Raw genomic sequence first — 27,997 nt, 5'->3', positions numbered from 1 at the left:
TGCCATAGGTTACCATTGCGATTTCGGCTGTAGTTTTCATTATACCAGTTGGTAGTGTCAGCTGATCCTCCTCCAGCGCTGGCCACCGAGGAAGGAAGGGAAAACCAAAGGAAAATACTGGTGCTCGCTTTGAACCATGGCTGCGGAGATACACTCGAGGCCCCAGACCGCCAGACCCGTGCTGCTGAACAAGATCGAGGGCCACACGGACGCGGTGAACGCTGCCGTCCTCATACCGAAAGAGGACGGAGTTATCACGGTCAGCGAGGACAGGTGAGCCGCGGCGGCGCTGGCTAATGGAACTAGCATCACACAAGAAGTAGCCACAGCCGAATCCACCTATTTACTGGTCATTGCAAGTATTTGGGATGTAAAAAATGGCGAAATAAGAGGTGAAAACTCGACATAAACATTATAATTTAGCTTCACTTTGGTGCAAGTGAAATGGATAGTACTGAACATATGAACCAGTGCAGTTTGAGCCATTGAGCTAAGCTGTGCCAAACTGAATATCCAAATCAAATCCTAACATAATGAACACATATTCTTACATAATTCCTTTAACTAAACCAAATAATCTCGCTATAAAGTTGCAAGAGTTAACATCTGCAGCAGTAGTTTTGTAAGTAATTAGTAAACGAGAACCAACTTCACCTGATAATTCCCCATCTTAATCTTTTTATTTAATGTTTGATTTAGTTAATGAACAGTTTGACACTAGAGAAGGTGATGCATATGTTCTATTCATTTGATACACTGATAAAGGGCTTTTGTTGTGACCTAAGCATCACGTGTTGTAGCTTAGTCACTGAAAACAAGGAGTGATCAAACCAGGACTGCTCACTGTGGAACGATTATTTGACTCATAATTGAAATGTGCTCAAATTATTTCTTTCTTTTCTTTCTTTATTCTTTATTTGTCACGGACCATGTACAAATTCATTAATCTTACAAAAGAAAAGATGATTCGTACCAGATCTAGCTACCGATACTTTCCATGTGCAGTCCCTGAGCAGATGAACACACATTAAAATACACATTTCATTACAATTACATTACAAGACTAACAGTTCATCATTAACATTATAAATAAAATACAATAAATGTCCCCATTTCCAGGACAGTATATTTCCTACAGTCCAAACCAGTATAAAAAAATCATTATGTGCAGGTTTTTACACTGATGTGGACAAATCTGATTATCTAAAATGTGCTTTTTCAAATTTCTAGTAAAATTATTCACAGAGAACTACTACTACAGAGAATTTCAGACTGTATGGAGGTGATTCCACTGTCTGATGGTTTGAAATAAACAGGCCGACTGAGCAAAGGCCGAGGATCTTTTTGGAACGAAGCGATTTTGGTCCACGGAGACCGAGTGGATCGAGTAGTTTGTTCGAACAAACAAAAAGTTTAATAACTTTTTTCAATGTAGGTGGAGCTGCATTATTAATAATTTTAAATAAATTTCTTAGATCTTCGGTTTGTTGGTTTCAGCTTCCTGTTATTGGTGACATTTTGAGGACTTTTCACCATTCAAAAGATGTAGCCTAATACTTATGGCAACTATGCTAATGTTTCATCATTCTGAAAACTATGGATACTGTCAAAATTGTACAGAAAGCAGATATAGCACTTTTATTTTCTATTTGAATGCTTACTCTGACGTTTTTTTTTTGTAATCAGCTTTTTTGTAGCTTTTGTCTGGTTTTATATGATATGATGATATTTATTGATATGAAAACTAGTATTGCAACTAGATTCTAATTTAAGCAGGTATCGATACTAAAATAAGTTTCCTGAGTAGATTTAGAATGATTTTGATTAGAGAATGATTGATTAGTAATGAGTTTTAATGAGTTTTGCAGTATTCTGACCTGTCGTGTTTTACTTTTAGAACGATCAGAGTCTGGCTGAAGCGGGACAGTGGACAGTACTGGCCCAGTATTTACCACACAGTATCATGTAAGTAAAACTGCATTAATTTCTGTTCCTAACTGAACACGCTCTCTTCTTTTAGGTTATCAACAGATGCATTTTTTGTTAAGTTACTATGATAATATAGAGCCAAAACCTTTACCAAAAATAGACTCGAATAAAAGTGGTGAAACATGCGTCATTACTGTGAGTGGACTTGCATCTCCACAGACCCGATTATTATTTGGCCTCTTCCTGCTTGTTTCTATGGAAATGCTGTTCCTCTACAGTATTTCACCGTACGACATAAAACCAATCTATCTTCATGGAGAATGTAATATAGGACCTTTAAATCAATGTGTATTATCTATGCTGTCAGGTTCATCATTTCGGTCTTAAAATGTTCGTATTAACCTGCTCTACATGGTCCTAGTGTTTTGTTTTTTTTTGCAGTTTTGCCTGTAAATTAAGATATCAAGACATGAACATTAATAAGAGACAAATCAGACACCTTATCTCTCTGAGGACGCTCCCGCTAGCGTTAGCAACAGGTTTGATTGACAGCGTTGCTTAGTAACCGCTCCCTGCTAAATCAGCTTTGCAGGCGCGAAGGGGCGTTATCTCCCACTGCGACGCACTTACTTCATTCTCCAATTTATTTTCTTAATCAGTGATAAACCTAGGATTCGGCAGTGTCGCGTAGTCATTTTGGTACAAATAGAAAAAGTCAGTTATCCAAAGAAGGAGCCGAGGGCTACACAGCTCTTTGTTGTGATGACGTTCACGGCGACGTCATCTCCCATTGGGCACCGTAGTTTTCTAACACGGGAGCCAGCGGACTTGTTTCTTTTATTGTCACTTTGGATGAATATTGCAATTTAAAATGTGCAAGTTATAAAATAATAACCCACAGGTGTCATAGAACTGTATAGCAGACGTAAGCACGAAAGGTCTGGTTTAACAGGAACATTCAAAAACAATAATCGACGGAACTATTTATTGTAACGAGGTCAAAGGTCATAAAGTACATTTGATCTGTGAATGTTGTCCTTCCAGCTCCCTGCTCGTGTATGTCCTATCACCATGACAGCAGACGCATTTTCATCGGCCAAGACAACGGAGCTGTTGTGGTGAGTCTGCCTATGACGAGCCAATACATTTTGCTCTTGAAAGTCTTAAAATAAAAATCCTACAGTTTTAAAATTTTTTGTTTATGTACCTGTTTTGGGGTCACATTTCAGTTATTTGGCTCACGTTTGAAAACATCAGAACTACCTAATATAAAACAACATAATATACAAAAAAATCTGTTTGACATTACAACATTACATTTTTAATCACAATCAAAATGGGAACTTTGATACTTACTAAGGATCGGTTGAGTAAGGATTTTTTTTCTGCTCTGCCTCAGTCTGTGTGTCCCCATGTGTCATTCCCGATGTGCCCTCTGTGTATCCGGTTTGTGATTTTGAACAGACTCATGATTTGACTCACCTTTGTCCACAGCTGCTTGTCTCCATGGAGATGCTATTGCTTTGCCTGTAATGTTCCACAGTATGAGAGGCAATTTTTGAACAGGAATGGGGGGGCTTAGACATAATTTATCTCCTATTTGTAACTCTATCCTCAGACCTAAATCGAAACAAGGAAAACAATAGTGCTAGCCAGTATGCTAATAGGTTTGAATCACCCATTAGGGGCCTGAACAATTATGTAAAATATGACTCGGATACAGTTCAACAGGTGTGTTTAGCTCCTCCCCTCAGACAGACATAAGGCAGTGTCCACCAGCGATCTGACCAGAACTGAAGAAGCGGCTTGAAGGAGTAACGAAACATCTCGTTAACAAATTGCGCGATAAACAATATTATTGAAACTGCTTTAACTACTAACTAAGATTTAAATAATACAAAATGATCCCAGTTTCATTAAAAAGACATGAGCTGCAAAAGATAAACCGCAGAATGTACCATATAATGACTTAACTCTGCTCCACAGCTGAAATCTTATCATATTACAACAAAAATACCCCAAATATCCCCATTTTTGTAAAGAAAATGTGCTCATGATAAACACTGAGCCCCAAAATATCATTAAATATATGAAAGCTGGAAAAATATAAGTCCATATAGTCATTTGAATTTTTCTTTTACTATGCGCTACACTATGGCATTAAACTCGCCTTTACCCCCACCAGAAATGTTACATAATACTGCTGTCCAGAGGAATGTTTCATTTAGTGCTTCTTTAAGAGGGGCGTTTAGAAAATTGTTCATTATTTTCTGTTTTGTTTCAGGAGTTTCTCATATCTGAGGATTTTAACAAGATGAACCATGTCAAGACTTACCCAGGTAACACCCACTCTCCCTTCGACATTAAACACTGTCTTTAAATGAAAGTAGTGATGGATTTTAAAAGAGCCAGTTGCAATATGAGTATTTTATTCAAAACTACTTGCAATTTTTTTAATAATTACTGAGATGTTTTCCTGGGATTCAGACTACACACTCCGTCTTTACAAAGATGTGAGTCTGGTCACCGATTAATCTCAATTTTCAAATGTCTGTGATTGGCAGATGGATTAGCCAATCAGCGACAGGCATGATGCGTCCTTATAAAAAATAATAAATAATAAAGGGAAAAATATTTCAGAGGGGTTGTACATCGGTGAATGGGTAATTCTGTTGAAATCTGGTATGTTTTTCAGCCCCCTCTGATATTTTTTCCTTTATTTATTTGATACGGACGAACCATGTGTGTGCCTGATGGGCTAATCCACCTGTCAATCACGCCCATTTGAAAACAGTGACCAGACTCACATCTTCGTAAAGTATTGTGTGTATTCTGGATCCAGGCAGTGGAAACGATGGGTGTATATGTAAAAAGGAAGATAAAATTCCCAAATGTTCAGCTGTGTCACTGTTTTCTCCTTTCTGCTGTTGTCTCATAAATTATAAATCCCTATCAGTGGTGGAAGGTAATGACGTAAAAGCAGTGAACTATTGTATTTGAGTACATTTTTAAGTATCTTTACTTAAGTACATTTTACAGTGGGTACTTTTTATTTTTACTTCACTATATTTAAGTTCAGGTCTGTACTTTTTACTCCACTACATTTTTGAACTGGGCTGAAAAGTAAAAAAGTACTTTTCATATGATTTTGGGGGGTTATTTTTACCATGCCCATGGAAACATCCTGACTAAAGTTTTTGAGTTCAAACTTTGGCTTTGAGCAAACAAAAATAAATACACGAAATTCATAAGACAAATTAAGAAATTGATTCATATTTTTACTCTTGACCAAAACTTGTATATTTTTAAATCCATATCACTACATTTGACACTTTAACAAATGAACAACACTTGTGTGAAATACTTTTACTTTTCATATTGTTAAATGGGTACTTAAGTAAAAGTATAAATACAGACGCAAATCTACTTAAGTAAAAATACTTAAGTAACAAAATTGAGTACTTCATCACACACACATTCATCACCTCTAAAGTAAATGCATTTGAAGGAGAGGCCTTTAAATGAGTTTGAAATACAGTGTGTGTATATGTCAACATTACAGCAGTAGTTTCTTGGCATTGGTGCGTACATTGCCTTAGGCCAGTGACCTCAGAGCTTTTACACTTTGTACCAACCATAGAGTGTATAAACCCGTGATATGTACTTTAACTGTACAGAACATGTTCAGAGGAAGAGATCTTCACTTTCAGTTTAACCAATAGATCTTTTGTTCCTCTTTTTCCTTGTACGGGATCGTATTTGACCCACATCTACAGTATAGTCACCCCTTTATGTGAAACAAACAGCAGTGAGACAGAAATGCATAGTTCTTTTCCTGCAGTGTTAAATTTAAAGGGCCGGTACACCATTTTTTCATATGTAGTTAAGTAAAGTTAGTTTTGCCTCAGTACAGATATATTGTAAAAGCAGCTCTAAGGGTCAAAATGAGACCACTGTGTGCTGTCTGTATCTATTTATTTTTTCTATTTATTTTTGGGCATTTATCTCAGTTGGTAATTTGTCCAGTGATCCAAAGATTGGCGGTTCGATTCCCGCTGTTGACACAAACATCATTGGTTGAGTCTTCAGATCCACTGACCCACAGGTTGGCAGTGCAATTCCAGCTCCCACAGATGGATGCTGGCATTGAGTCTTTGGGCAAGACACTTAATGTTGAGAGTTTACCCTTTAGTGGCGAGGTACATCCAGTCCTGCCGTGCCCATGGACCATGCGCAGTTGAGTCTCATAGCCCTATGAGAAAAATCTTTCTGGGCAGGAGGGATTTTTTCATTGTAGTACCAACAAGTGGCAACTAATCCAACTCGAGACAGCTCTAAGCAGAAATACTGTATCCACTTGTTTTAATAGATGAATGGCTCTGCTACAGCCACGTTTTTGCAGATCTCTGGTAAGATAAAGAATGATGTAAAATGTAGAAACAATGAACAACTTTTGATATCTTTATTGGCCCCTCATGGATATCCATTCAGGAGGTTTGTGTACTGTGTGTGTAATTTTAAGTTTAAGTACAGAAATCATTTAAATATTTATTTTATTGTATTTCTTTTTGTGACTACTTCTCATAGGTTGTTTACCTCGTGCTCATGCTTGATCCTTGAGGGTGCTATAGTATTTAGTATTAATGAGGCGTGGACATGTCAGGGTGAAGAAGTGTGTCTGATAGTCTTAGTGCCTGTTGTAGGGTGCGAGTTAAATCAAAGAAAATAAAGTAAATGGTGTGGGCGTGCAGGTCCAGGGCAGGTCCAGGGCAGGTCCAGGGCAGGTCCAGGGCAGGTCCAGGGCAAGCGCAGGGCAAGCGCAGGGCTGGAATTTTGTGTATTTCTTTTTGTTTTGCTCAAAGACGAAGCTTGAACTCGGAAACTTTGATCATGTTTGTGACCGCAAACATGATCAAAATAACCTCTCAAATCATATGAAAAGTACTTTTTACTTTTCAGTCCTGTTCAAAAATGTAGTGGAGTAGAAAGTACAGATACCTTCTCTGTAAATGTAGGGAAGTCAAAGTAAAAAGTGTCCACTGTAAAATGTACTTAAGTAAAATACAGATACTTAAGTACAGCATTTTACTACTTTTACTTTCCACCACTACTTAACGTACGCACTGCCAGAGCCACTGCCATACGCATCCACAAGGGGGTAGCCAAGACGGGGCTGTAACAGTATATATGTTGTGATGCTCGTTGATGAAATTGTTGTTTTTCAGCCCATCAGAGCCGGGTCTCAGACATGGTGTTTTCTCTGGAGAGTGAGTGGGTAGTTAGCACTGGGCATGACAAGAGTGTGAGCTGGATGTGCACCCAGAGCGGCAGCATGCTGGGCAGACACTACTTCACTGCATGGGCCTCCTGTCTACAGTATCCTTTCAAGAGGTGCTAACACATTACGTAATTAACAGGTTTATACAGGAGCCTGTGATCAATCCAAGTGTTCACGGTCCTGTTTAGGTGTTTGATTTTCAACAAAAAGGTGAGAGTGACCAACTGAAAAACTGTTGGCTAATGCTAGCTAGCTTGTGATTGTGATGTTATTTGAGATGGACTTGTTTAACAGGAAAAATCAACTCACCTGTTGTCCAGCTAATTCAGATCTTTACTGTCAGATTGTATTAAAACAAAGTCTAACAAATGTAACATCTAACTTGAGTAACAGATCTTCAGACAGAGCAGTGCCTTCGGTTAGCATCACAAGCCCAGGTAATGTGGATGACATCAGCTGCAAAGTATCAATTGTTAGCTAATTGCTGTGTTTCAGATGATACCATAACATTCAGTAGGCCATGTCTCTGGATTGTCTCTAACTGAGATTTGCCTTAGAGTGAAATCCCTGTCTCTCTCACACACAGTGGTATTGTTCACCCTAACCCCTCATCCTCAGATACGACCACGATACACAGCACGCCTTTGTGGGAGACTGCTCTGGACAGATCACTCTGCTCAAACTGGAGAAGCAGACCTACTCCACTGTCACCACACTAAAAGGCCACGAAGGTAAGAAGTAGGTCCGTCAAAAGTATCAAAGATCAGATAGTAATTTATACAAAAACTAGTATTGAAACTAGAAGCTCATTTGAACAGGTATTGATCATAGACTGTATAAAGAAGTGGACTAAATGAGTGTGACGTCATCCACTCAAATGAAGCTCATCGAGGCTTGTAGCTATACGGGCATTCCGATCGCGAGTGTCATAGCAACCAAAGAGCCAATCTGGAATGAGCCATTGAATGAAAAACCCTTTCCCACCTGCACTGTTTGTTTAGCAGGGAGCGGACGCTTAGCAACCCTATCAATCAAACCTGTTGCTAACGCTAGCGGGAGTGGCCTCAGGGAAAGAAGGCGCTTGAATTGTCTGTTATTAATGTTCATATCTTGATTTACGGACACGATCGTAAAATAAATACTAGAATTACGTAAAATGACAAGTCTGACAGCAGCAGTTACAGAGAGAGGGGCCACAGCTTTTCAATAGAAAGTGAATTAGAGCCAGAAGTGCGCCCATGCTCACTTGGCAGCTAGCAGTTTAGCCACGTCTATTTACATATATAGTCTATGGTATTGATACTAAGCGTTAACAGACTCTAAAGTAACTACCTTTTTAGTGTGGGGTTACAGTGGTTTAAGAGACCTTTTAGAGACATTTTCAGTTCTTCTTTACATAGAAACAAACCTACTCATGTATTGCTGTCCTTGTGTGTTACTTCTTACTAGTGTTGTAATAACATTTCAATTGTTCTGATACAGCTCAAGATCTTTCTAAAGCTATTCAGGAAAGGTTAATTTCTGTCCTGTGAATATGTCTTCTTTAAGTATTTGCTTTAGGCCGACCTGCTGCCTAAAAAATACACACACAGTTTTGCCTTAACACTTAAATGTGAAGAGGCAACGGTACAAACTGTAACTACGCAGCTAGGTGTTATGGTAAAAGCGGGCTGTGGGAGACTTCGTAGTAAATTTAAATTGCATAATTCAATAAAATCGCCATCATGTCCTCTAAGATTATAAGCACAATCTCGATTTTTAAACAGATCTTGGATATGAAATGGTAATTGTTTGTTCTTAATTTTATACATAAATTGCGCAGTTCTATAATCTACCAGGTCCTTGAATTTCATTGTGTTTTTTTGGATAAAGAGTTCATTTGTATGAGCCCTATAGGGGGTTTTGTTCACAATTCGCATTGCTCGTTTTTGGACAACTGCAATAGGAATGATGTTTGTTTGATATGTATTTCCCCACACCTCCACACAGTAGGTCATATAGGGAAATATCAACGAAATATACAAAATGAACAATGTTTTTTCGTTCAGACATTCTTTTACCTAATCCACTTGTCAATCACACCCATCAAAATTTGTGTGGAAAGGATGCACACAGCCTTATTGTGATGTGTTTACTGCCCATGGGAAAAAAATGACCACTTTCTGTTCTCACTTCTCTCTGTCACATGAACACAGCGTGAGACAGTGTGGGATATTTGACTAACAAAGAACAAGGCAGGAAAAAAAATGAAGAACAGCAAGTTTTATCTCTGTGCCTCAGACCTGTGTTACCATAGCAACTATCAGCACCAGCAGCGAAACATCTGTGTGCAACTTAAAGAGAAGTCATGGCTTTTGTTTTGCCTAATTTTTGTTCATGAAGTAAATTTTTTGCTCAAATTAGCTTTAGATGGCAAAATGGAAACTGAAAGTAGTTTCACAATAATTAATCTCCTCAACACAGTTCAACAGTTCAACTGTGTCTGATCCATGGACTGTATAAAGAAGTAGACTGAGTTTGACGTCACCCATAGCATTTGGCTCCAGTCAAATGAAGCTCATCGAGGCTAGTAGGTATTGCTAGTTGGAATTGCGACCATGAGTATCATAGCAACCAAAGAGCCAATCTGGAGCTAGTCTGTTGAACGTAACGCCCCTTCTCACCTGCGCTGCTGGTTTGACAGGGAGTAGGCTTTTAGCAATTCTGTCAATCAGACCTGTTGCTAACGCTAGCACGAGCAACCTCGGAGAAAAAAGTCGCCTGATTCGCCTGTTATTAATGTTCATATTTTCATTTTCGGACACAATAGTGAAATAAAAACAGTCGATGGAGCCAGAAGTTATATGACGCTCACTTCCTATTTGGAATGCAGAGGCTAGCACATTAGCTACATCCATTTATATATACAGTCTATGGTCTGATCCCAAAGTCTGTATCAGTGATAAATGTGACCATAGTCTCCCTGTTGTTTAGTTAGCTTAACTGTTCGCTCTTTAGTTACTTTCTTGTTTTAAATGTCATGTACAAACAAAATATTTAGCAGATTTGTAGACTTTTATATTTGTAATTAAACTGTAGGAGAAAATGTCATTACTCAATATTGAAACTCATATAATGTTGCCACTCTAAAAATTCAGAACAATGTGATAATCTGTATTGTATCTTTGGGACAACTGCTAAAGTTTTAAGTTCTTGAATTGGACATGATAAATAAATTCCATATTAAATGTGTTGATGTGGGACTGCAGTTGTACTGGATGACACTAGGTGGCAGTAGTGTGTCACGTCATCACAGCCTCATATATAGCGTGGTTTGGAGAAGGCAAAGTAAATATGGTTATGAGTCCAACCTTAGCACACGTATTAAACGTGGGAATTTTTCAGGAGCTCAGTTTAGCAAGTTAAAGTTATTCTTAATTAAAAAATAATAATAATAAAAAACTCCATGCAATTAAAAGTGAAACATTGACAAACCAGGTTGTACTCATTTCATTCACGGTACAGTATTAAACTGCATATGACAGGTTAGGGGACTTTTTCAGTAAAACATAGTTAACATTGCATTTAAGATTTAACAAAAAAAACAGGCTTAGTTTTGTCTAGATGTGTAATTTTGGTTACTTTTGGTTACGTTTATAATTGTACTTCCTGGTTGGCCAGCAGATATGACATACAAATCGGTTACCTAGCAACAATAAGACCATTTCTCCTCTGTTGGCCTCTCTGCACTGGCTCCCTGTCAGCTTAAGGATTGACTTTAAGATTCTGATGATGTTTTTTAAATGTCTCCATGGGTTGGCCCCTCCCTGTCTCTCTGAGCTTCTGTCTGTCCATGTTCCCAGTAGAATGTTGAGATCAGCAGAACAGATGATTTTGGTCCTGGCTAAAAACTAGAGGGGACCAGGCTTTTGCTGTAGCTGGTGCCAGACTCTGGAACAATCTTCCTCTGTGTACTAAAACAGCTCAGTCTTTAAATATTTTAAATCTTTGTTGAAAACTCATTTGTCTGCACTGGCCTTTAACACGAGCTGAGCAGAACAGTTGTATTGTATTGTTTCATCATGTTTTGTTTTATAAGATTGCACGCCTTTGTACAGCACCTTAGGCAGCTGTGTTTTTTAAATGTGCTTTATAAATAAATTTGACTTGACTTGAACCATAGCATTAACAAAAGGCCAAAGGATGCAAAGTTACACAATACACATTTAAAAAAAATTAAAATGATCATTTGGGTATCAAATTTGGTATAGAGACTTTCCTGCAGTATCAAAATCGAGTTTGAAATTGTAGTATGGTAATTTATTCTACTGAGTCCTTGTTTGTAACGCCTCTCTTTGCCCATGTGTAGGCAGTATAGCAGCTCTGTGGTGGGACCCTGTTCAGAGGCTGTTGTTCTCGGGAGCGTCGGATCACAGCGTCATCATGTGGGACATCGGGGGACGCAAAGGACGGACGCTACTGCTACAGGGACACCAGTAAATCCAAATCCAAAACCACTTTATTTATGTAACACTTTTTAGAAACAAAACCATTTCCAAAGTCCTGCACAGAAGTCATGAAAAGAAAAAAACAACAAAAGATATTATTATATTTTATAGTTGCTAAAGCTAGCGGGAGCGACCTTGGGGAATAAAGGCACCTGATTCGTCTGTTATTAATGTTCTTTACGGAAACAATAGCAAAATAAAATAACCAAGATCACGCAGAGCAGGTTAATACGAACATTTTAAGACCAAAATGATGAATTTGACAGCAGCAGTTACAGAGAGAGGGGCCGCAGTTTTTCAATGTAAAGTGAATTGTAGCCAAAGTCAAAGGAGCCAGAAGTGCGCCCATGCTCACTTCCTATATGAAACGTGGCAGCTAGCAGATTAGCTATATGTCCTTTTATATATAGTCTATGATTGTACCACTGTTTGAAATATTACACAGCTTTTATATTATTTTTAATCAGCTCTTTTTCAGCCTTTTTTGACCAGTTTTGATATTTATTTGATATGCAAAATTATTATCATTTTTTTTCAAGGACTCTCTCAACTCTAGTAATCCCTGGCAGTTGTATAACCAGTGTAGTTTCTTTTTGCTTTAATTCAGCCTCTCATCTCCTCTCTGTTGTCAAAGTCAGGTCTTTACAGTGTCAGAAGCAGATGTCCCAAAGCACTGCTCCTCTTCTATATCTCTTCTTCTCCGTATTTAGAATGCAAACTTGTTAATATATATTTAATGATAATATTGAAACTATTTATGCCACTGAGGCAACAACCAAAGAGCAGAGTTAAACCATAAAAACTATTCTAAATCTACAATATTGTCAAAAAATCATGAGCTGCAAAAAATAAACGGCAGAACGAAACACTTTAGTACTTAGTTTTTATCTGTAATGAGTCATAAAAGTTATTAATTCAAACTTTTACTGCTTAAATCTCATCACATAGACAAAAAAGTATGTCGTTTATCAGGAGGGAACGAGAGTGAAATTAGACCGATTAGGTTCATAAGATTTTTATGTTTTTTTGTAATTGAAATTAAAATTAAAATTATAATATTGTAATAGGTTCAGAAATGAAACCCAAAGTGATTGCTCCCAGCTGAAAGCACTTAAAGCCAGTTCACTAGCAAAGACCACACCGCAACCATTATATACGATGAAGATATTTATTGATGATATGAATAGATGTGGAGGCTGGATAGAGACTCAGGATGGGGGGGGGGATCTGTCTCAGGCGATTAACCCAGATGATTCAGGACCCCCCTCCCTCCCTCTCTGTAAATGGTGAGGTCTTCAGACTGAAAGATGAACAGGAGACACGGGGTGGAAGGGAGGGGCAGAGAGAGCGGAAACAGACGGGATAGGCTTGTATAAATAGGGCTTCTGGGTAATTAGAGGTGAGGATGAGGTGAGCTGTGGTTCGCTGGAGAGGAGCAGGAAGAGGTTGACATGGTCCTGCTCCTGAATTTCAGATAATCATATTTACTCCATGTTTGTGGACCAAATCCCTAACAAATAATGATGAACATTTGTAATTGTGATCATAAGTTTGGATATTTCATAAACTGTGAGTCTCCCATAGAGTTATACAGACCCCACATATACACTGAACATGTAAAGTCTCTGGTCATAACTAGTTTATCCGGGAATATGACAAAATGTTGTAATGACTGATGGATCAAAGAGGTGTCGACAACTAAACTAAAAAAATAACAGGGTTTATTAAGAAAAAGACAAAGGCGGGGAACTGGGGGCTAGGTGCTGGGGGCTGAGGACTGGGTGCTGGGGCTGAGGTGGTCTGCGGGCGTGGATCTGGTTTAAAAACAGGGTCTAAAGAAAACATGAAAAAACAAAGTAAATGGAAAAATGCAAATAGACGAACTAGACCAAGCAGTTACTATACCACTATGGTCACATTGCTTCAGTACAGATATTTAATATCACGTTAGCTATTGTTTTCTACAAAAATAATGGAGTAATGTAGCTGTCAGTCAAGATGTACGTGCCAAATTAAAATGCATGTTTATCTGTATTCATGTTATGACATCAGCGCTCGCAGACATGAAGAGTTGTGCAGAGACTAGAGATGGGACAGTAATATCATTTATCGAGATATAAATGGTATACGCCAACAAAGAATGCCAGATTATCGCCAGAATGTGCAGAAAACAGCAGTTATAGAGAGAAAGGCGATGGTTTTCTAATGCAAGTGAATTAGAGCCAATGCCGAGTCGATGGAGCATGAAGCGCGCCCGTGCTCACTTCCTATTTGTAATGCGCGGATGGCAGTTTCGCTATGCCCATTTACATATACAATCTATGGTCTTAACTGACAGCTACCTTACCTCATAAAAAATCATATATGGCTTCAGAACATTTAAAATTATGTTTAATATAATATTCATATAAGACTCCCTCTTTAACCTGCTTCTTGTTGTTCCAGTGAGAAAGTCCACGCTCTGAGGTACCTGCAACTCACGAGACAGCTGGTGTCTTGCTCAGCGGACGGAGGAATCGCAGTGTGGAACATGGATGTGCAGAGACAAGAGGTAACACGACTGTAAAAGGCTATCCCAAAGATTCATTTATACCACATTTCATAGTGTGTTAATGTTGCCTGTCTTAACTTTAAAGGCTCAATATTACACAAAATGGACTCTTATGAGCGTTAAGCCTTGTTATAATGTTGTTACCTCCTCAAAAGCATACCTGGAGTTGTTTTTTGTCAGAGTGTTTTCTGTTCGAGAACTCGGCCTAAATATGCAGGGTTTGTGAGTTAAACATGTGTGAATGAAATAAAACACAACTCCAGGTCTGTTTGTGACGAGAAAACATTATAACATAGATCAGAAAACAGCATAATATGGGCCCTTTAAGTAGTCCTTTTTCAATTATGTAGTTACTTTTATGCGTTTGCCAATATAACAAGCAACAAAGTGTGATGTTCGGTATAGTCCAGGTTGTTTTTACACTATGAGGCCTAAGGGAGCGCTATAGGGAAACGCTGAGCTTTAGCCTACAGTAATAATGTTTTTATAGTGGACATAATTATTCAGTATTATGGCTTGGCTTGTTATACAGACAAATACAGGCAATCTGGATATAGTGATTAAAAACATTATATTTGCAGTATTTGTATTACATAAAAGGCCTATCTGTGACTTTATAACAGGCCTTTGTGGCACCTTTAAATTGGTATTTCATGTTTTATTAAATTAAAAAAAGCTCTGAGCCAGCCTTGGTGCCTTAGCGTAGGTTAAAACTTGCACAAACACCACATTAAAATTGGGACTAAACTGCAGTGATGGAACGTAATGAAGTAAAGAAGTAAAGTAGTGTACTTAAGTATAACTTTGAGGTATTTGTACTTTACTCAAGTAAATTTTAAGTATAAAATGTACTTCACTACATTTGAGAGCAGGTATCTGTACCTTCTACTCCACTACATTTTTGAACTGGTCTGAAAAGTAAGAGGTACTTTTTTGTTACTACTTGTGACCTGCTGAAAAGGTATTTATGTTTAACACTTTCAAAAATACATACATAAAAACATGTAGGGAAAAAAAAGCAACCTCAATTGTTTCTGTTGAACAAAATTCAGCACAAATCTTTCTCAAAATCACTTTATTAGTTTTCAGAATCTGGGTGAAATACTTTTACTTTTTACTCTTTAAGTACATTTTTAAAGAGTACATTGATACTTTTACTTAAGTGGACTTTTTTCATGTGCTACTTTTGTACTGTTACTTGAGTTTTTTTTCTTTTTTTTCTCAGTTTTGTGTACTTTTACTTAAGCAGTGGTGGAAGAAGTACTTATTTTGTTACTTAACTGGGACTAAACCCGTAACTAAACCTGGACGAGACCAGGGCTAAGTCAGGACCACAATTAGTCTCTGAGAACTCATCCTCAATATGTTTCTCTGCACACTGTGTTATTGCAGGCTCCTCAGTGGTTGGAGAGCGACTCGTGTCAGAAATGTGAGCAGCCATTTTTCTGGAACATTAAACAGATGTGGGACACCAAGACACTGGGGCTCAGACAGGTACAAGCACTGCAACTGTCAATCAATCAGTCTTTATGTATAGAGCGCTTTACAACGACGTGGTAAACTGTCACATTTTTATTTAGCGCATTTCCACCTTCAAGTCACTCAAAGCGCTTTACATCAAGGAACCACACACACATTCATACACCAGTGTACACAGACACTGGGGGTGAGGTGGATTAAGTGTCTTGCCCAAGGACACAACAACAGCATTCGGTGCGATTCCAGCTCCCACAAATGAATGCTGTTGTTGTGTCCTTAGGCAACACCCTTAACCCAACCCAAGTGTCACTGCATTACTAATAGATACATTTTGAGCTTGGATTTAAACAGGCCAAAGTCTGTGACCGTGCACATATTGGGGGGCAGTTTGTTCCAGGGTCTGTCTGGGACCAGTGTTTGAGTCTGACTCTGGGGACGTCCAGCAGATGTGGGTTGGTTGTTCCTTAAGGCCCTGTTTGAGTTGTGAACAGACAGGAGTTTTGTCAAATAAGGAGGAGCAAGGCCATTAACGGCTTTAAAAACGTTATGTGCAGGTATATTATACAATGTTGTACTAGTTCTTATGACTTGAACTCACATTAATCTTGTTTTGAGTAAAGCTTGACTAGTTAAAATGTGTTTGTGTGACCTTTAAGCCATTTTCCAATGTTACCTCATCAAAAACAGACCTGGAGTTGTGTTTTGTTTCATTCACACATGCTTAACTAACCCATTATTATTAGTCTGTCTACATCTCTAATGCTCAAAATGCTCTGTTCCACCTTGTGATGTCATGAAGTGATAGTTTTCAAGTTAACAGCTACGCTTTACCTTATTTTCAGTAGAGTTTGGCAATTCCAGGTCTGAAATCAGCCAAATGATTCTAGTTAAGGTGTATGGAGTTTAAAAACAAAGTTGAGCACTCATTGTATTACCACATGACATCACAAGGTGGAACAGAGTGTTTTCTGTTTGAGAGAAGAACTCAGCGTAAATATTCAGGGTTTGTGTGTTAAACATGCGTGAATGAAACAAAAACCCAACAACAGATCTGTTTGTGATGAGGAAACAACATTATAACACAGATCAGAAAACAGTGTAATATGGGCCCTTTAATGCTACTAATGATGTTTTTGGTTTACTTCCTGTTTTTAGCACCATTGCAGGAAATGTGGCAAAGCGGTTTGTGGTAAATGTAGTTCTAAGCGGACGACGTTTCCAATTATGGGCTTTGAGTTTCCTGTGAGAGTCTGCGACGAGTGCTTTGACTCCATCAAAGAAGAAGAGTGAGTAGATTTGTTTTGATATTAAATTAAACTTTAGAAATACCCTAGCATTCTGGTGTAAGGAAACAACAACAGGCTCATCCACTGTCACATACAAAAGCGGTTACATTAACAACATAAACAGTTACAAGAACAACAAATGGTGTCAACTCCATAGACTGTATAAAAACACTAAGTGAGTGTGACGTCCCCAATAGCGTTCGGCTCCAGTCAAATGGAATTCCGACCACGAGAATCGTAGCAACCAAAGAACCAAGTCGGAGTGAGGTTATTGAATGTAATGCCCCTTCTGGCCCGCACCGCTGTTTTAGCAGGCAGCGAGCTCTTAGCAAGAATGTCAATCAAACCTGTTGCTAACGCTAGTGGGAGCGACCTCGGAGAAAGAAGGCAGGTGGTTTGTCTCATATTAATGTTCATATCTTGATTCACGGACACAATAGTGAAATAAAAATACCAGGATCATGTAGAGCTGGTTAATACGAACATTTTGAGAACAAAATGACGAGTCTGACAGGAGCAGTTACAGAGCGAAGTACGACAGCTTCTCAATACAAAGTAGATTGGAGCCGATGGAGCAGGAAGCGCACTCATGCTCACTTGCTATTTGCTAAACGCCTACGAAAACTTTAGCTATGTCCATTTATATATACAGTCTATGGAATTAAACTAGATGTTAGGTATCATCAAATCCTTATTTATAACCACATGAGTGAAACATTTGGCCAGTGTAGTAGGTCAGACTTTAACTTTATCTTTGCAGACCTTTGGGTTCAGAGTGTGAGGAAAAATTACAATTTCCCATAAACATCAGTGGGTGGAAGTTAATTCAGTGAAACAATAAAAGATATAATGTAACTTTTCTTGAGCGGCACTTGCCTGTATCTTTGGATCCACTGGTTAGACAGAGGTGGATCATTATGTTATGATTTGCACATTTCAAATCGCAATATTTATCTAAAGTGACTTAATAAAAGAAACTAGTCCGTTTACTTCCGTGTTGATGTTCAGCTCCTCCTATGGATAGCTGCAGATCACACTAGTGGGCAGCAGATTTTTTTTCAATTAATATAAAATGACTATGCAACATGGCCAAATCCTACATGCATCACAGATTAAAAAAAAAAAAAAAGTAAGTACAGAGCAATGGGCATATGCCGGTGGAGGTGAAAATGGGGGTTGGTCGGCAATATGAAGTCTTCAAAATAAGCGATTAAAGATTGTAGTTTTAAAAGTGATTCATACATGTTTGAGCAGAGAGTAACAAAGAAGGAAACAACAGGGTTAAAAGCTCTAAAAAGTTAATTTAGCAAAATGTGTCTGCTTTAAGTTCTGATATAAATTCTTTACTAACCAATACTCGCCAACATCAGCAAATCCATAAAGTTCTTTTGGATCAGAGCCGATGTCCAATACAAGTGTTGGGATCAGTGTATCTCTAGTTGTCTCCAATGAAATAAACACAAGATGCATCCGTCTCTCCTCCCTCCTGTCTATGTTTCAGCCGCTCTCCTCTGGCCACGTTTCACGAGGGCAAACACAACATCGCTCACATGGACCTGGACCCCACCCGAGGGCTCATGGTCACCTGTGGGAGCGACCGCATCGTCAAGGTAACCACATCTGTGCTTCTCAGGTTTACTTCGTTTTTTGGAGAACAGAAATACATTTAAGTGACTTATTTTTGCCTTTAAAATGATCACAGCAGTAATTTGATATTTCTTACATTTTACCGGAATAATTGCTATTAATACTTATATAAATGTAATTAGATAAAGGAAGACAGAGAAACCTTTTTGATTATACATAACTTGTCAAAGGTTTGGACTCACACTCCTTGTTTATGTCTCAAAATTTTAGATACATACTGAAGAGGTCAAAAATATAAACCGAGATTTATGAAATTATGTACGTAGTGTATCTCTGTATGCATATATTTACATTTTGTGTACTTCAGTTCTCATGTGTTCATTCATAGTTGTGGTCCTTTCAGTTAGACATGTCACTATAACAAATTTTGAAGCATGATATATCACTACAGAGAAATATTGCGATTAATGAGCATATTAAAACTACTTTATGCCACTAATTAAAATTTAAATAATGTCAAATAATCCCCCATTTTTAAATATACTGTTAGATTAAACTACATGAGCTGCAAGAAATAAATGGCTGAATGTACCAATCATAGACTATATATATAAATCGACATAGCTAACCTGCTAGCCGTCATGTTCCAAATAGGAAGTGATCATGAGCGCACTTGCAGCTCAATCAACTCTGGCTCCAATTCGCTTTCTATTGAAAAACTTTTGCCCCTCTCTCTGTAACTGCTGCTGTCAGGTTCATCATTCTGACCACTCTACATGATCCTGGTATTTTATTTTGCTATTATGTCTGTAAATTAAGATATGAACAGTAATATCAGACAAATCAGCTGCCTTCTTTAACCGAGGTTGCTCCCATTAGCAACAGGTTTGATTGACAGCATTGCTAAGCGCCTACTCCCTATTAAACCAGCGTTGCGGGCGGGAAGCGACTTCAACAGCCTCGCTCTGGATTGGCTCTTTGGTTGCTATGATACTCGCAGTCGGAATTCCTAATATGGAACTTGGCTCCAGATTGGCCCCTATAACCACTAGCCTCGATGAGCTTCATTTGACGGGAGCCGAATACTGTGGGTGACGTCACACTCACTTAGTCCATTTCTTTATACCGTCTATGGTACCAATAATTAGCGATAAAAAGGACTTATTCCAATCCAATCCAATGCAGCTTTATTTATAAAACACTTTAAACATTAAACACACAGAACATGATAAATGTCAACTCTTTACACTGAGTTAAAAGCCAAGCTAAAAAATGAGTTTTAAGAAGAGATTTAAAAACAGGAAGTGAGTCGGCCAGTCTAACATTCAGCGGAAGTGCATTCCAGAGTCTTGGAGCAGCCACTGAAAAAGCCTGATCACCCCTAAGTTTCCTTTTTTGGCTTAAGGACCACAAGGAGAACCTGACCTGCAGACCTGAGAGAGCGGGAGGGCGTGTAAGGCACCAGCAGCTCAGACAGATACAGTGGGGCCAGGCCATGTCCATGTAAACAATTAAAAACAAATAGAAGAATCTTAAAATCAATGCGAAACTGAACAGGTAGCCAATGGAGAGATTTGAGAATGCGAGTTATGTGATCAAATTTCAGAGAACCAGTTAAAAGACGAGCAGCAGCGTTCTGGACTAGCTGAAGATGGGAAAGTAAGGTTTTCTTGAGACCTGAGTATAAGGCATTGCAATAATCTAACCGTGTCGAGATAAAAGCATGGATTAAAATTTCAAAATTGTGTCGAGATAAAAGTGATTTTACTTTGACAAGTTGCCTCAGCTGAAAAATACTGGTCTTTACAACTGCCTTAATTTGAGCATCAAGTTTCAAACTAGAGTCAAGCTTACCACCCAGGTTTATTCTCCCATCTACAGCTCAAATCTTATTGTATTACAACAAAAATACCACAAATCTCTCAATTTTTGCAAAGAAAAAGTACTCATGATAAATATTGAGGCCCAAAATATATTGTTCCACCTTTTATATATTAAACGATAAGTCGATATAGTGCCACTATCTTGGCAAGGCAAGTTTATTTGTACAGCACAATTCGCACACAAAGTAATTCACAAAGTAATAAGTGCTAGATAAAATTCACTTTACACTATTCTCAGTGCTTATATCTCTCCAGAAAATAGAAAAAAATGTTGGCAGTTTTTCTAAAATGGAGATCTCTGGTTGTACTAGTGAACTAAAAAAATCATGGGACCAAAACAAAAAACAAAAAAAACAAACAAGATAACTGTCCAAATTTTTGACTGGTATTGTGAATTCATATGTCGGTGCAGCCCAAATGTATACAGGTGCTGCTTAATAATGTGAACACAAAATGACTTCTTGTCTCCACAGATCTGGGACATGACGCAGGTCGTTGGCTGCAGCTTAGCAACTGGCTTTTCTCCGCGCTGATTGGTTGAGCCTTGACACAGGTCCCACCCTCTCTCTCTCTACAACCTCATGGACACCCTCCCTCCCCTTTGTACAGCCCCCCCTCCCCCCTTTCCCATCACACGCCTGGTCTCAGTCTGACCTATAGGGAGCGAGCATTCACGCTCCTATGTCAAAATACCACAGAGGGCAGAGGCTAATATTACTTTATGGGTGACACATTATAAAGGAAATCTCCAAATTGATAATCCATAAAAGTTAACTATTGGGTCTAGAAGATAACTTTAAAGGTGCATTATGTAATTTTCCTGACCATCTGCTTGTCTCCGTGGAGATGTTATTGCTTTGCCTTGAATGTTTCACTGTATGACATAATTATTCAACTGCATGTCAAAAATACCTTTAAAAATGACATTCTTGCGTAGATCAGACCTGTAACTTGGTCTTTTTGGGGTCACCTGCTTGTCTCCATGGAGATTGATAACTTTAATGCCATAGAGTGGAACCACCAGGCAAAATAATTACATCTCCGTGGACAAAACTCGCCAAAAGGGAAAAAAAATGCAGTACACCGTTAAGAATGGCTTATTGTGATGAAGATGAACTTTGAACTTTGAACTTTGGACCATGGATGTAATTTTGTTTCATGTTATCAGAGATTTTAAAATTGATTAAACATAAACACACTAGACTGGTTGCAGTAGTCATCTTAATAAGCCTTACGTTTAGTTTAAAATTTTACTTCCTGGTTGGTAAATCCATAACTGTTACCTAGCAACAAACAGCCAAAGCTTTTCTAATTCGCACAATAGCCGTTATTTGAATAGTACAACTATATGACAACATTTGTATTTTATCCATCTTTAAACTATCTTAACATGTGTTTGTGTGTAAATTGTCCCCATATTTTGCACAATTTTTAATAGATGGATTCATTTTTAGAACTTGACACTACGTCCTGTAATGTTCAACTTCTTTGTCCATTCCTTCAAAATGGCGTCTAACCCACATAGTGAACTAGCTCCTGCCCTCCACCCATAGACTGTATAATTAAATGGACATAGCTAACCTGCTAGCCGCCGCGTTCCAAATAGGAAGTGATCATGGGAGTACTTCCGCCTCCATCGACTCTGCTTCCAATTCGTTTTCTATTGAAAAACTCCCCTCTCTCTGTAAATGCTGCTGTGAGCCTCATCATTTTGGTATTAAAATGTTCATATTAACCCATTCTACATGATCCTGGTATTTTTATTTTCCCTACTTTGACAGAAAATCAAGATATGAGCATGAATAACAGACAAATCAGGCGCCTTCGTTCCCCAAGGTCAATCCTGCTACCATTAGGTTTGATTGACAGCGTTTTTAAAGCACTCCCTGCTAAACCAGCGGTGTGGGCAGGAAGCCTCACTACGGATTGGCTCTTTGGTTGCTATGATACTCACATTCGGAATTCCTATTATGAAACTCGACTCCAAATTCGCCCCTGTGACTGCTAGCCTTGATTAGCTTCATTTGACTGAATCTGAACGTTATAGGTGACATCACACTCACTTGGTCCATTTCTTTATACAGTCTATGTCTCCACCTGATTCTTTGACCTTTGCCTCTATATTCAGTCTTATAAAATGACTTTGGCTCTGATTTGAACTGACTCTAAGCACAATGATGCGCGTGTGCATGTGTATGTTCTCGTCTCTCCTGTCCGGGAGCGATACTGTTGATATTAGTGTTTACATAATGCCTATATTTCTTAAGCTTTTTTTGGGACTGTTTTAAATATCCTTGCACTGTAAAGTCAATTGTTACACAAAATCTTCCCTTATACAGGCACATTTCAATACATATATATGGATTTTGAATATGAAGGGTCTTTGCTTCAGTTATTCAATTTTAAATGTACACTGTGTAACTTTTCTGGTGGGGATACCGCCTCCTCGTTGGCCTCTTAATGATGCTGTTGTTTGGCTTGGAATGTTCCACGGTACGGCATTAAACTTGCATGTATTCAATTACAGCAGTATCTATCGGAAACATGCGTACTTACTGTGAGACTAATGCAGCACTGGGGAACATTCCAGTCAAAGCAATACAATATCTGGAGATAAGCAGGTGGTGGACCCTCACACCAGAGAAGTTACGTGGTGATGCTTTAAATGAATTCAGTACACACAGTAGAACCTGCCCTTATTTGTATGCAAACTATATATAAAATGTTTAAGTAAAAAGCTTTATTAACCATTCATATTTACTCAGAAATTGTGTGTACTAAATTATTTTTAAAGGTCCTATATTACACAAAATGGACTCTTAATAATTTAGTTATCTCCTCAAAACGTACCCGAAGTTGTGTTTTGTTTCATTCACACATGTTTGAGTAACCTTTTATTATTAGTCTGTCTATAACTCCAAAGTTCAAAATGCTCTGTTCTATCTTTTGTTCAGTAGAAACCGGCATTTCCAGGCCTAAAATTAACCAAATGATTCAAGTGAACGCGTATGGAGTTTAAAAATACAGTGGAGCACTTCCTGTATTACCACATGATGACATCACAAGGTGGAACAGAGTGTTTTCTGTTTGAGAGAAGAACTCAGCCTAAATATGCAGGGTTTATGTGTTAAACGTATGAATGAAACAAAACACAACTCCAGGTCTGTTTGTGATGAGGAAACAACATTATAACATAGATCAGAAAATAGTGTAATATGGGACTTTTAAATTGAATAACTGACAAAAATGCTTCTTTTACAAAATATTAAACACACTGATGTGCGCTTGTATGTAAAAACACTATTACTTGTCATTACTGAAGCCCAGCCACTTAATTTCAATCCCCTTGTTATTGGTAGTTAGCGTAAATACCTATCCCTTCACTATTTTAAATATATTTTTCACTAGTAGGCCTTAAACCACTCAGGAGTTTTGCATTCAACTCTGCTTTAAAATATTAACCCCTTGTTTGCTAAATAAGGCTCATAATAGTCGTAGTAATAGTAGTATAGAAGGTTCAGTACAAATGCTAGACAATCAGATTCTGAAAAAATGGAGAGACTAACTAGGTCTAAACCAGGACTAACTAATATAGCACTAATCCAGAACTAAACCAGGTCCAAAACAGGACTAAACAACCCATGAATCCTTAAAGAAGACATATTGTGTATTGTGTGTTGTGTGTATATGAGGGGTAGGAGAAATCTGGAATTTTCGGCTTTAACATTAAAAGCTCTAAAATGTTGATTTTGCGCAATATGTCTCCTTTAAATGTAACAACAACTAAGAAAGTGTTTTGTCTTTAAACTTTTTGGTCCCGTTTTCCTCATTTTGTCCAGATTTGGCAACATGTTATGATTATTTTAGTTGTTTAAAGTGAAGGAGTTGTGTCGTTCTGATACGGTACTTGTTTTGTCTCATAAAATTGGCTCGTAAAATGTGTTCAGATTTTTGACAGTCGAAATGCTCAGAAGACCTTGACATTTCATAACGACTCAAATGCTTTTGTTCATGTACAGTACTGCGCAAAAATCCTATCCATTTTTCTGTCTTCCCAAATCTTCTGTCCCTCCTATACAATTGTAAATATACTAATGGATTCCAGAATTATACAAAAGTTGAACAGTTGCCATAGCAATTAGCAATTTAAAACTAAATTGTACATATTTTGAATGGGGGAAAAAGTCCTCAAAATGTCACCTAATGGGAATCTCAAAAATCTTCTCATTTTAAGGTGAATGCTGAAATCGTATATCTTTCATATATCTTTAGTTCGTATATGAATGATTGTTTTAAGATATATTTATTGTCTAACAAAAAAACAGAAAAAAATGTAATGAGGTAAAATAAGAGGGAAACAGAGGTACACTTTACAAAGATATTTCTGTGATTTTTTTTTTTTTTTTTTTTTTTTTTTAATTTTATAGCCGTACTTAAAATTGAAACTAAAAACTATATTGTGTTTTGGTTTTTTTTACTACTAGATATTTTTAAATTTGCGTTAACGTTGAGGAACAGTAGGTAATGCTAAGCAGGTGAATCTGAGTTTGCGCTGCCTCCTGTGACTGCTGCAATTTCAAGTACTACATGACAACACGCAGAACTGCCCTGATTACAGCCAGGTGTTTGTAATCATAAATACCTGGAATTTGAAGCTCCGCCCCTTCTTCCATAGACTGTATATGTAAATAGACATAGCTAAACTGTTGGCCGCCACGTTCTAAATAGGAAGTGATCATGGACGCACTTTCGGCTCCATCGACTCTGGCTCCAGTTCACTTTACATTAGAAAACTGCAGCCCTTCTCTCTCTTATTTCACTATTGTGTCCGTAACTCAAGATATGAACATTAATAAGAGACAAGTCGGGCGCGTTCTTTCTCCAAAGTTACGCCTGCTCCCTGCCAAACCAGCGGTTCGGGCGGTAAGGGGCATTACCTTCAAGAGTTAGCCCCATTTTAACCTCTACTTTTACGATTAAATCTTAATTTTTTTACTTACAAATTGTTATATTTTGCTCAGTACTGTATATTCCCCACGACATCCATTCACCAAATATTGAAATTTAAAATCTGTACCATTGCACTGAATTGCACAAATATGTTCCTTCTTTCTTTTGTTTCTTTTGGCTAAAATTTTCGTTGCTTAAACTTGAATTAATGGTCAGATTCAATGTAGCTTCTTTGTAATTATCGTCTCTTAACTTCTAATGTTGAGCTAATGTTTTGCCTTTTTGTAGTCACATTAGTGTGTATATTTATATGTAGTACAGATGTTTTTTCTTTGTATTCAAGGCTCCAAAAACTACATCTTAAATCTCACTACATTTGAATAAAACTGTTTTTGTTAAGAAAATCGTGGTTTTCAAATGGCCATAATGCTGCTTACCTTTTTAGAATGTATTTTGCTTTAAATCTAATCAAATCTGATCACAATAGTAGTCACAAAAATTGTAGTTTTCCCTCAATTGTTCACCCTAATTATGCAGTTTTCTGAGTCCCACTTACTTTGGATGTTGGTCATTTGCAGTGGCGCCCCTTAAGAGAAAAGCTGAAATAACAGTTTAGTTACCTGGCAAATCCAGAATAATATCTCTTTGTGTTTTTATAGAGGTTGATATCAGTCTGGTCACCACTCCCTCCATCTCTCAACCAAACGTGATCGTCCAATCAGACTTGTTTATTTCACTGATGCATGTGAAACAAAGGAGGTCATTGGTCACTTATTTCTCTCACCTCAGATTAACAGAGTTTAGTCCTTCACTCATTGATTCTGCAGAAATCCACCATGTTTTCCAGTCCCTTGTGATACTTTTTCACCTTTCTTTTTCCTCATAAGCAGCCATATTTGTTTTGATGCGAACAGACTAAGCGTGTCCCTGATTGGCTAATCCATCTGTCAGTCACACCCATCTGAACTCCGGTGACCAGACTCGCGTCTTCATCAAGTATTTGAGGAGTGTGTATTTTGGAACCCAGGTATACAGTTCAGTTCAAGTTATAAAGGACACAGAGATACACAGAGATACACAGAGATACACAGAGATACACAGAGATACACAGAGATACACAGAGATACACAGAGATACACAGAGATACACAGAGATACACAGAGATACACAGAGATACACACAGATACACACAGATACACACAGATACACACAGATACACACAGATACACACAGAAGAAATTATTTATGATACATGATAATAATACATAATACATTTATTAATCATAATTTTAAGTCTTTCATAATCCCTGTATCGTCCTGGCTTCTAAAAATGTTTGATATTAAAGATCCAAATGTGTATGTTTGATACAATTTGGACAAGACTCTGTATGTAACTTTTCTGGAGAAAGGTTTGTAACCATGGCGACAAGAAGCTTTACCTGGAATGTTCCACACTATAACATTAAATAATTCTTCTTATTCTATATTCTTATATTCTTACAATATACACAAAATGGATTCTAGTGATCTTTGAGACATGTTACAATGTCAGTACCTCATCAAAAACATACCTGGAGTTGTGTTTTGTTTCATTCACACGTGTTTGATTCTACTTCTCCAAAACAGCAATGCTCTGTTCCACCTTGTGATGTCATGAAGTGGTAGTTTTCAAGGCACCAGATCATTTCACCTTTAGTTCAGTACAGATTGGCAATTCCAGGGCTGAAATAATCCAAATGACTAATAAAGGGGTATGAAGTTTTAAAACACAGTGGAGCACTTCCTGTATTAACTCATGACATCACAAGGTGGAACAGAGTGTTTTCTGTTTGAGAGAAGAACTCAGCCTAAATATGCAGGGTCTGTGTGTTAAACATTTGAATGAAACAAAACACAACTCCAGGTGTGTTTGTGAAGAGGAAACATTATTATAACATAGATCAGAAAACAGTGTAATATGGGAACTTTAAACTTATCTATCTTCATGGAGACGAGCAGAAGACACCACCAGTCCAAGTTATGATTCAGGTCTCTGGAGAAGCAAGCCCACCCTCAGTACAAATACATGTTTTTCAATGTTCTTTTCAGCTTTAAAACGCTTGTGAGTCAGATGGATACATGCTAGATAGATATGTTTAATACCATGCTGAGGAACATTCCAGGCAAAACCATAATCTCCATGGAGACATACAGCTGACAGAGCCCCCTACCAGAGAAGTTACATAGTGCCTTTAGGAATTATCACAGACCCCCGTTACTACCAGATATTTAAATTGTAAATCAAAAAAAAGAGAAAAAATATTTATGTAACTCTCAAAAAACAACTTTAGAATGTATGATATTTTGGTGCATACAATTACAAAATGTTTTATTTGTTGTTAATGTGAGCCCATCATAGACTTTTGTATCTTCCTTTCTTTCTCTTTTGTATAAACTGTTAGACAACAAAACACTATTTGTTTTGGCCTGAGTTTTTCATGAATGTAAGATCGATGTGTGTCCAGCTTTCACACTTCCTATTGTACAAAATAAAGGATTTTAAACTATGTTAATGAGAGTTTTCAGTG

General features: G+C 37.8%; 1 protein-coding gene across 1 annotated transcript; it reads left to right on the top strand.

Moving 5' to 3' along the window:
* The first annotated feature begins 41 nt into the window (after positions 1-41).
* wdfy1 (WD repeat and FYVE domain containing 1) lies at positions 42-27,958 on the top strand. The gene is made up of 12 exons (XM_033976899.2): positions 42-273; positions 1,898-1,965; positions 2,974-3,047; positions 4,214-4,268; positions 7,155-7,305; positions 7,826-7,938; positions 11,556-11,682; positions 14,140-14,245; positions 15,638-15,739; positions 16,880-17,010; positions 18,512-18,620; positions 20,954-27,958. The coding sequence occupies exons 1-12, from the start codon at positions 137-139 to the stop codon at positions 21,011-21,013; spliced, it is 1,233 nt and encodes a 410-aa protein (XP_033832790.1). The 5' UTR covers positions 42-136; the 3' UTR covers positions 21,014-27,958.
* Positions 27,959-27,997: the final 39 nt, after the last annotated feature.

This window comes from Periophthalmus magnuspinnatus, chromosome 13 (genome assembly GCF_009829125.3).
Source record: "Periophthalmus magnuspinnatus isolate fPerMag1 chromosome 13, fPerMag1.2.pri, whole genome shotgun sequence".
In the NCBI taxonomy this organism is placed as follows: Eukaryota; Metazoa; Chordata; class Actinopteri; order Gobiiformes; family Gobiidae; genus Periophthalmus; species Periophthalmus magnuspinnatus.
Note: the sequence above shows the minus strand (reverse complement) of the source record. Positions and strands in the feature narration are given on the sequence as shown.

Excerpts from the sequence above, each read along its gene's own strand:
- wdfy1 (XM_033976899.2), top strand. The coding sequence starts at position 137 with ATGGCTGCGGAGATACACTCGAGGCCCCAGACCGCCAGACCCGTGCTG. Across the intron at positions 7,939-11,555 it reads CACACTAAAAGGCCACGAAG|GCAGTATAGCAGCTCTGTGG; the intron begins GTAAGAAGTAGG and ends GCCCATGTGTAG. Across the intron at positions 15,740-16,879 it reads AGACACTGGGGCTCAGACAG|CACCATTGCAGGAAATGTGG; the intron begins GTACAAGCACTG and ends TCCTGTTTTTAG.